The 12115-nt window shown below is 17.9% G+C and overlaps 1 protein-coding gene and 1 pseudogene across 2 annotated transcripts; both read right to left on the bottom strand.

Annotated features, from left to right (window-relative positions):
• Positions 1-563: 563 nt before the first annotated feature.
• Positions 564-1464, bottom strand: PmUG01_00025700 (annotated as a pseudogene). Its single transcript is given in 4 exon segments — positions 564-798; positions 812-1161; positions 1175-1210; positions 1378-1464. Coding segments are annotated over 4 exon segments (708 nt in total).
• Positions 1465-4162: 2698 nt separating this feature from the next.
• PmUG01_00025600 (fam-l protein) lies at positions 4163-5119 on the bottom strand (the record flags this gene model as incomplete). Its single annotated transcript, XM_029007244.1, has 2 exons — positions 4163-4909; positions 5033-5119. The coding sequence occupies 2 exons, from the start codon at positions 5117-5119 to the stop codon at positions 4163-4165; spliced, it is 834 nt and encodes a 277-aa protein (XP_028859320.1).
• Between the last annotated feature and the right edge of the window lie 6996 nt (positions 5120-12115).

The following is a 12115-nucleotide window of genomic DNA, read 5'->3' as shown; positions in this document are numbered from 1 at the left end:
ATAAATATTAAGTTCTTTCCTAAGTAAAATTGTATATATGCTTATCAATACAAATGTATATACTTTTTTAATTAAATACAAAACTACTCACTTTTAATTTTATTTTAAAAATAAAAACTTTTCTTAATAACCTGAACAAATAATAACTTTATATTATAATGAGATAGAATAAAGAAATCATTAGTGTTATATACAATTATAAATTATCAAAAATTTTCAATAATTATGTGAATTGTACTATTATATATTTATTTTAAAGCATAACTAAATATGTTTCATGGAAATATATTTAAATGCTTGAATATACATATTATACCATTATATTTAAGTTATAATAATAATACAAAGTACAAATTCTAAATCATTAAAATATTCAAATTCACAAGAAAAGAAAGAATATTTATTTTTGTCGCTGCGTATCAAGAGAATAGATATACATATCGTGTTTTTAATACATTATAAATTATATATATACTTGTCAAATATATAAATATTAATATTACAGATATTATATAATACCAAAAAATTTTTTACATAACAGTAGACGTTCCTTGTTATTCATTTTACTCATACATTAATTTAATTTTATTATATTTTTCATTACTACTCAATATGTTATAAATTACTCTTATAACTATTACTGCCAATCCAATGATAATTACACTATATAATCCTATATAAATGTGGCAATTCACTTCATTTCCCAACGGTTTTAGAACATTATACAAATATTTAAATACTAAATTGTCTTCAAACCATTTCTCTGCAGTTCCCACAAATGATAATCTTGGAAGTATAGATAATCCTATTCCAAACAGAAAAAAAATATAAAACAATCCCAAATCCGTAATTTCTAAATTTTACTTTTTTTAAATATATATCTCCAATTCTCCTGTTTTTTTCAAGAAAATCATCATAATTCCTTTTTTTAAACCATTTTTTTTCAAAATGGCAACGCTTTTCATCGAAAATTCCATTTTTATAATCTGTTATTTCTGTATAGTATTGCGCCTTATTTAATGAATTCTTATTTGATTTTTTCTCTTTTCCTTTTGTCTCTTTTTCTATATTCAGTATATCCTTTTTTCTGTACTCTTCTTTGTTTTGTATATTCTCTTTTAATCTGTAAATATTTGAATCCTTATCATGTTTATAATTTTCCAGTAGTCAAAAAAATCATTGTATCCAATTTTCTGCCAATACTGTAGTTCTATTGCAAAGATTTATCAAACATGCACTAATGTGAAAAAAAAAAAAAAAATATAGAAAATATTTTATTTTTAAAAGATAAATAGTTAATTCCACTAAATGTTATTAATAAAAATAAAACTCGTAAAATATGAATAATTCAAATATCCTTAAATAATAATATCATACCACATCGTTGTTAAATTGACGTATCCACATTAAAAGGATGAAAGCAGAAATTTTAATAAATACGATTTGTTTAATTTTATATTCCATTATATATACTTTTAATATTCATATATGTTAATTAAAAAAATATTACTAATAAAAAAGTAAATAGTTCCAATGATAAAAGATATTACTTTTATTTAAATATTTACTTTTATTATTGTTTTGGAGATAATTTGTAAAAATTATATTACTATAATGGATTTTACAGAAAATACAAAGCAAAATATCATTGAAAATATATTATATAATTTTTATTATAATAATATTTATAATAAAGGCACTCTTTAAAATATAATTATTTGTATTTATTCAAAAATAATGAAAATATATAACTTATAATTAATTTGGTGCACTTATTAAGCAACTTTTTTATAAATGTTATCAAAATTAAGTAGAAAAATAAATATATGATTTCATAATATTTCTAATTATTGATTTTATATAGAATGTAGAACGTAGAGGATATGGATAATACATTATTCTATATATAATTACAGTAAGAACAAATCATAAGGATGTTATCATACTGATTATTCTAGGTGTATAAACATTATTCTAAAGAATAAAATTTTACCATTCTTAATAGAAATCTATTATTATTGTATTATAGTAATAATTTATCTAGAAATTATTATTTTGTGATATTTTAATCATAACTGATTCTGTAGGTAATCTTTAAGCGCAAACAAACTTCTGTACTATATTATACATTTAAAAAAAAATTTTATATATGTACATAAATAATGTGTGTACTAATATATATTTTAAAGTATAAAAGGAATGTATTTTTATATTTTTTCCATAATTTTTGATTATTATAATTTTTAATTATATAGAATTTGTAGTATCATTTCTAAATGAATTTTTATATACTTATGCTTTATATTTTTTATATTTTTTTTAATTAATTATATTTATATAAAAGAAACGTAAATATATAATAAGGATCTTATTTTTAAAATATAATTATTCATTCCTTCTACGCATTTACTTGTTTTATAAATAGTCTAATTTATTTTATCAAGTTATAGTAATATTTAATATTAAGGATAATGCATTTATATATATATACATACCCTTTATTAAAATTTTTACCAATATTTTCATTTTCATTAGGAGGTATTCCTCTATCTGCTACTGTGATTTTCCACAGATACTAATTTGAATTTGGAAAAACAAAAATATTCATGGGCTGTTTCATTGTATAATTCATTATTTTAAAAAATATATGTAATGATGATAATTAAAGTATATATTTATATTACATTATTATTTTAATTTTAATTTATAAAAAATAATATTTAATAAATGAAATATTGTTATGAAATTTATTTGTTAAACTGTTGTATGGGTAATTTTATAAATAACATTTAGTTAAAACTCTGCACAAAAAACAAAGTAAACCATTAATATAACTTATTAATACTCATAAAACAAATATTAGAAATGTTACTGATTATAAATAATACACAAAAAGGAAATTATTTTTATTTTTTTATTTTTTTTTTTATGTTTTCATTATTACTTTGAAGAAATTACTAATTCTATATATAAATTATACATATTATTATATATTTTTAAAATAATATTGACTATTACCTTAATATATTTATATACAATGTTAAAAGCTAGCATATATATATATGAATGTTTATGTGCGTATAATTATATTATCGCACAAAAAAATACATTTATTTTAATTACTTTAAATGAAAATTTCTATACATATAAATAACACATTTTCATAACATTATTATTATGAAAAAAACAAAAATATATATATAAATTTCAAAATATTATATATTATAATACGATTACATTTAATTTATTAATTTTTTTACCTAATGCGATGATATATATATACAATATATTTATTTTTTAGGTTTTCAATATTATATATATTTAAATAATTTTACAAAATTTAATTAACGTAAAAATTAAACACAATAATAAAAAACCAGTGCTTCTAATTTATCATCTAATTGTAGAATTTCTATTATTCCTAGGTCATTAAATAATTATAAATAGAATGTACTTTACAGAGGTATTTTTTTATTGTATATAATTATTTTACCTTTTAAGACAAATAATAAGAACTAAACGCATGAAAAACAATTTATATAGAATAAATTTCTTTTATAACGAATTCTTTATAAAATTTTATTTTATAGAATAAATATTAAGTGCTTTTTATAATATATATATATAACGGTAACAAAAAATCTACACTTTGCTGCATTTTATGTAAAAAAGGACACCTATATCTTTTAATTAAAACTAATGAAACATTCATTTAATTGTGTCAACATTTAATAATTTTAAATTGAAACAGTTTATAAAATATAATACACCATTTCACAAATTACAAATGTATATTAATGAACGTTACTAAAATTATATTATTTTTATTATAATATATTATTTTAAGTACAGAAAAATAAAATTTTCAAAAGAATCAAAAGAAATACAAACATATATAACTGTATATAGGCTACTGTATTTAATTATATTGAAAATATACCTTAAAATACTAAACAAAAAACAGAAAAAAATTTAAATTCAACAAAAAACATAGAACATATTTTTATATTATCCTGTAACTACAAAGGGAAGATATACATAAAAGTATTTATAAAATTATCTAATTATATAAGCGTAAAATAAACATACGAATAAACATATTACAGATTACTCCATATTAAATACTTCATTACGGAAAGAAACATATATCTTGCTTTATATTTTATCTTTTCCTAAACTTAATTTTATTATATTTGTTAACTTTTTTATGGTAATAAATAACCACTGATATAAATACTGTACCTAATATAATGAAAAGTAACATATATAATACACCAAAACATATATTTCTAAGAAAAATTATTCTTCCTGTACCATTATTATCTACAACAGTTTTAAATATGTCTTCTAAAAGTTTACCGAACCAACTTTCTCTAAAAGTTTTTATGTTCGGCTGACCAATGCACGTAAACAATAAAATATATATCCCATTTGAAGCTCCATACCCAGAAAAACATTCTACTATGAATGCAATGAATAAAAGCAAGAACAATATCAAAGGAAAAGAGATCTTTAATGAGCGTCTTTTACCTATTATTTTTTTGTAAAGCTTATCACTTATTGTTTTATTGTTTTTAAGAAAATGCACATAATCAAGTTCTTTGAATATTTTTTTTTCCAAATAGGAATATTTGTTGGTTTCAAATATACAAGATTTATTTTTCATAACTGCTTTATGGTCTCTTGTATTACTTGATGAACTACAATTTGATTGTTTTTTTTTTCTTGCGTCCAGGCTTTCATTTATATATATATCCTTTTTATTGTTCACGCCATTTGGTAACTCTTCTTTTAAACAAACAATATTTGGATTCTTATCCTCCTTATATTTTGCCAGTAAACGACAATTTGTTATATATAATATTCTACTACTATTGTAGCATTTATACAATGATTTGTTATATTTACTCTAAATAAACAAAAAAAAGTTATGTAATCGAATAAATAATATCATACTAAAAAAAATTATTATCACATATAAAACTCGAGCAATAAAAATATTATATATACATTTATTAAAAATTATTATAACCATATAAATTACAAAATGACTTATCCAACTTAAAAGAATAAAAGTAACAATTTTATTAAATGACAGTGACTTAATTTTTTCCTCCATTATATAGACCATTAATATGAAAATAGATTCAACAACGATTCAATTAAAAATAATATAATATTCTTTTAATGATAGAGGGAACTATTATTATTTTTTTTAATTTATTTGTTTTATTTTTTTCTGAAATCATAATATAAAATGAATAACTACAATTACTATTACAACAGAGACAAAAAAAAAAAAAAAACTTCAAAAATAAACCATAAAATTTTTATATAAATACTCTTTTAAAAAATATATCCTTAATTAAAATAATATAAATTTAATTCTTTAATTTATATTTAAAATATATGAATTATTTATTTAATATAGTGAAATAATTAATTTTTTTTATTAATTTTCATGAAACCAAAAAAATATATATGCTTCCTTAATATTTATATAGAGTGTATACAGAATATAGAGAATATACAAAATTCATTACTCTCAGTGTTACGACTATTTTCAAATATTAAAACGATGTTTTCTTACTAATAATTCTAATATTTTAAAAATTATATTTTGGAAATATTGTATATTTCTAAAAAAATATTAATTATTGTACCAGTAAAATAATAGTAATAAAAAAAAAAAAAAAATATTTTGTACATATATTTCCCTATTATTTATAGTATTAACATTAGTTGTTGTATAAAAATATTCCTTTTTTTATGGTATGCAATATATTTAAAACGCAAAATATATGACATATCACCTAGTCCAATAAAAAACAATAAATTTCGAACGTAAATAAAGACCGATCTTTTATTTTTGTAATATATTTTTTAGAGGTTATAGTATTTAATCCGATATATTTTTTATTATTATATTTAAATGAAAATTTTTTATATTAGTTGATTTATATATATATATTTTTTTCTAGATAATATATTTATTCATAAGAAATATATTAAATAATTATGAATTATTGTATAATATATATTGACGTAAGAAGAATGATGGTATAGGAATGTACCTGTTTATTTATGTCAAATATATACATGAGAATAAGTTGTTTTTATTAATATATTTTATGATATATATTCAATTAATTCTTATAAAAGATTATTATCTCCTGTAATCATATAAGATAGAAAGTAAAATATATAATTATCATAAAACTCCTGATTTAAATATAAAGCTTCATAAATTCTAAAATTGATAATATTCTATTAAAAATTACTTTTCTGAAGCAGAATTATATTATTATTGTATAATAATTTCATACTTGAATTATAAAAGTATTTAGAAATTTATTAATACATTCTTATATCAAATAAATTATGAAATATAAAATATTTATAAGAATTTTTAGCATAAATGATTTGTTATATTTACAATTAAATAAAAGCTACATGAAAACACAGAAAATGAGATATTTTTTGTTCTATTAATGAAAAAAAAATTCAAAATATTAAATTTATAAGTAATATATCATATATTTATTAATAATATAAAAAATGAAAACTTACAACCTTTAAAAAAAAAAAAATAAGAGGAATTGTAAAAATATAAATCACTTCATTATATGAGAGAAGATATATTAATTGCATTATTATATAATAGTTTAAACATTACATGTATGTTATACAAATTCACACGAAATAATTACAAATATAATTTTTGCATATAGAGCATATATTTTTATTCTGAATAATGACCAATTGGATTTTCACATTTTAATGAATCAAGAAAAAAATATTATATATAAATGTTCAAAATAATTAATCGTAATACAAAAAATATATGGAAACAAGAGGACCGTTTATATTATTTAATATATATACCTTTACTTTTGTGTATCAGCATATACCTGTACAATACCTAGATTCCATAAGAAAAAAGTTATAAGTATACAACAGTTAATTTGTGTTAACATTTTTTCATTATGCATAAAGGAAAACTTTATTAGATATAAGAAATATATATTTCTGAAAACAATTTATCAATTATAACTAAACCTTTATTTTGTCTCTTCCTAGTTAAGCGACCTATTTAAGAACTTTAAAAGTACATAAAACATTAAAGTATATAAAATTTTACTAAAAACAATACAGTTGTAACATCCTCTTGAGTATTAAATAATCGTCTTAGTATTTCTCACCCTAGTATATATTACAAATTTCCTAATGGGATAAAAATTAAAAAGGTAAAAAAAATACTATAAAAAAGTATTCAATAGAGTAGATGCTAAATAGCACACATGCATTCTGAAAGTTTTAAACTTTTTTTCTTGGTAGAGCAGGCATATTTTCTGTTTTTATATATATAAATAAATGCTCATATTTGTTTTTAAAAAATATATCTATCACTACATATGGCTTGAATATTACAGATATCCGTCTCATAAAAATGATTTTGTATACATTTGGAGTATCTTTATCTTTAATACAATCGATCATTTTTTAATTTATCATTATCTGTTCATTGCATAAATCATTATATGCATTTTCATATAAGATATCTTTAATTCTATACTATTTATTCCCTTCTCTTTTTCTGAAAATATTATAACAATTCTCGATTCAAATATTCCATCTACATTATTCTAATTATCTAAAGTTATATAAAAGACACATTAAAATAAAATGGAAATATTTCTATTATTTATAAGTAGATAAATTTCCTCATGTATAATAAAACTTTTCTTATAATTATATGTATTCATATTCAACGTGAAGCATCAAAAATATAAAGTAAATTTTATGGTAACTTAATATACCTCAATAGTTAAATATTAAAATATCCAATTAAAATGGATATATATTAGTAATTTACATATTTAGAATATTTATTTTTTTCATTAAAGTTGGATTTATTTAATTTTACAATACATATATTTAGGTAAAAAATGTACAGTATACTGACAAGTTAGTGAAATTAGAGTATGGTAATTTATGTAGTTATTTTATTTTATGTTCTAAAAATGTATTAAATTTCACGAGTAATATATAAGGTATAAAAAAGTTGAGATATTTTAAAAAATATTTTTGTATATATTTCCATTAAATTTATTTATAAAAAAAAAACATCAAAATGATATTCGCGTAAACTAATTTTATTAATGAATGCTCCAAAAATATACATATTTTAATAGCCTAACATAACAGTTCTATTCTTTTGTTATTAATATTTTCAGAAAGAAAATAAAATGGATTTACTGGTACACACAAATTTTATTTTATAATTAGAATAAAAAAATAAGATATGTATTGAGAATAAGCATATTAGTATATATTAGGAATATAGTCATTGTTTTATTGAACTATCAAATAATAAGCTTTATTTGTTATATCGGTTATACTTTTTGTACATCATTACAACTAAAAAATGCAGGTTATATCTTAGTACATAGTAGTAATCATATGATGGTGAGAAAAAATAAAAAAGGTCTTTTTTGTATATCACAAATTATAATCTATTGTGGCCCATATATATATTACATCCAAAATAATTGTACTAGAATAATTTTAATGTTATATTCTGTTATTTAATTAAAAACAAAATTTATAATATTTTAAAGAGTTCTATCCAATTTAACTCTTTTATACAATGGTATGTCATCATTATAAATACAATTCTGTATTTTCCATATAATTAAAAAAAATAGTATTTTATATATTACGACAAAAATAAAAATTATTAAATTTGAGAATTAATTTATATTTCTATTATTTTGTTTTTTTTTGCTTTAGGCAGTATATTAATTTACAATATATAGAAAAAATGTAATATTAAAAAAACATAATAACTATGTAATCATGTATATAATAAGAAAATTTTTTTATTAATTATAATTATTAAAAAAAAAATTACCATAAACAAATTATTTTAAATAAAATATTTTATAGCGAAAAATAATAATATTAAAAAATAAAAAAAGTTAATATATAATATAACATAAAATAAAATTTAAAAAAACCTTTAATGCACTATTTTCCTTTTTGACACTTTTATGGATATAATAATATCATATATAATTTTTATTGGTACATAAATAAATATAACGTAAAATAATATATTAAATGATTAAAACTATGGAACATACTCAAATAGAATATATTAGATTATTAATGAAATATACCTATAAAAGCAAAAATACTTGTATTCCAGACTGTTTATTTAGTTTAATAAAGAAAGATAATTATTAAAATATAATATCATAAATATATTATGTTTATCATATAATCATAAATTGATACTAATTTATTCGTGGAACTACTTTTTAATACAATAATTAATTAAAAGTAAATGTAAAGTATCTTTGAATTTTCAGTATTCTACATAATGTACAGTACCCTGTAAAATTACAAAAATTAAGATAATTATTTTTTTATTTAATATTTTCATATGCATATACATTATATAATTTTACATATTTAGATATAAGCATAATTTATAAGGTTCTTGATTCAAGACATTTAAATAATTCTTTCGTTTGGATGACTCTGTCAAAATTTACAAATTTGTGTTTATATAAAAAAGCATAACAACGCAACTTAATAATTAATGCTACGTATTATGAAGAATATTCAATGATAAAAAATTATATAATCGTACAAGTTTATTTTAATAATTATTTTCTAAATTTTCAAGTTCCTAATGTAGTTCATATTTTTTAGGAGCATTCGTTTTTTCTAAAATTATTATATTCATGTTATATAAATTGAATATATTCACGACAATATAAATTATATAAATATGCAAACGCATCAAAATGAAAGAATTATCAATAAATTATTTTCATTTTTTCTTGAAATACTTAATTGGTGTCTTAGTAAATGTATACAACATAAATTAATGGTATTATTATATATATATATATTAATATTAATATTAATCCTCTAATCATTATTGCTATCTTGTAGATTTAATGTTACTTGAAATAAAAATTTCTCATAAATATTAATTTTAAATTAATAATCTTTTAGATCACTTAACATTCATTACCCAAGTTATTTTTTGTTTTTAATAGAATATATTAAAATTTATTAAATGTTCTCAAGTTAAAAAATTGTGTATAAACATAGAAATTTATATCTCCTGTTAACATTATAACTTTATGGTAATTACGATTATGAATATAATTTATATATTTTTTTTCACTTTTTTTAATATAAAAAAAAAACATTTGATTTAATATTTTTAAATCCAAAAAAAATAATAATGTGTATTAGGAAATAAGGCAGATAAGTAATTGCTATTAGTTCTTTATTCATTCTTACATGTGTTCTAATTATCTATAAATTATATGACATATTTATAATTTCAGTATTCCTTTTTTATATCAATTTCATTATTGTCCATTTTTATACTTAATCTTTTCTAACGTAATTTTTATTTACCGATATTTAACAAGATTTATTTTTCATATTATAAACGTGTCCAAACTTCTCGGACTATTATATGAATTCCTAGTTGTTTAAGTTTACCTATTTTTCTATCTGTATATAGTTTTTTATTTCATTAAATATACACAAAATATTTAACAATTATGAGATGTTTTATTTTCTTATTTAATTTCTTTTCTTTTTTTTTGTTTATTGCTCATATTTAACAATTTATCTCATCTGAAATATTATATATTAAAAAAAAGAACTAATTTTTGGATATATTTATTTTTACTTAATAAACTTAATAATATAAAGTATATAAATACATAATATTCATCTATAATTTTGGATAAAATTTCTTTGTTATTACAGTAAAATTTATATAATTATAATTATTATATGTTTTGTATTTTCCTATGAGTACATACTACAAATAAAAATTAAAGTAATATAAGTAACAACTGATTTATTAATAATGAAATGTTAACATTAACATCATAATTTATTTCCTATATATGTATAGTTTCATTATATAGAAGAAATGCACAAAATTAAAACTAATGCCTCAAAAATAATTAATAAATGTATATTATAACAAATGAATAACATAATAAATTTTCTTTGTATATATATTTCCTTTCTATTTTCATTATCTTGTTTAATATATATCATTCACTGAAATATTTCCGTAAAAAAAAAAAAGTATATATATATAAATATGATGCATGAGTAGAAGTAAAAACGTAATGAAAAAATATTCTGTACGAATATTTTAGTAAAAATATTAGCTCCCATTAAGACTAAATAAAAATATATATAATTATACATTTAAAAAATATTAAGATAATTAAGGAATGACAACAACATTATGTTGTATATATAATTTATAACTTCAACAATGATAATAAATTTCGTTCATTTAAAATATTTATAAGAAAGCATTAGAATTATTCATTATCATTTTTATACTTTCTTTATATAAATATTATTACTTATTTTTATGAATACTATATAGGAAAAAAATATATGAAAAATATAAAGAGAATTGAAAAATACAACATAATTTATTATAATAATTATTGTATTTATAAAGAATAAATTACATGTTATGTACATATATTTGTAATATAATATATATGCTGTATATTATATATATATGTTGTACTTAAATTTGTAACTATATTATTATAAATCCTGAAATGTAAAGACTTTCAATTATATATTTTTTGCTATTTATTTAAAATTATTTTAGAAACATTATTATAGAATTTTCAATTCATATTAATTATTACAACAAATGATTTTTTCTTATGATATTTAATGAAATAATGCTAGAATCAAAAAATTATAATAACAAATAAAGCATCTGACAGTTTAAATTATAGTGCTTCTTATAATTAAAGTCAGTAGAATTAGCATATAAATTATTAGTTATATATTATAGAGAATAACATAATTAATAGAATTATATCTTATAATACTTTCTTAGAGAAATATGCAATTTATAAAATAAAATACGATATATTCACCATATATTTTTTTTTAATCTATAATATAATATAATATAAAATTTACTAATATATTATGTTCAATGTATCATTAATATTAATGTCTTATATTAATAAGTGTAAATATTCTTTTTTCAATATTTATGTGTTATTTATATTTTCATTATATTATTTAT

The sequence above is a fragment of the Plasmodium malariae genome, assembly GCF_900090045.1.
Source record: "Plasmodium malariae genome assembly, contig: PmUG01_00_9, whole genome shotgun sequence".
Classification (NCBI taxonomy): domain Eukaryota; phylum Apicomplexa; class Aconoidasida; order Haemosporida; family Plasmodiidae; genus Plasmodium; species Plasmodium malariae.
This window is presented reverse-complemented; position numbering and strand designations above follow the sequence as displayed.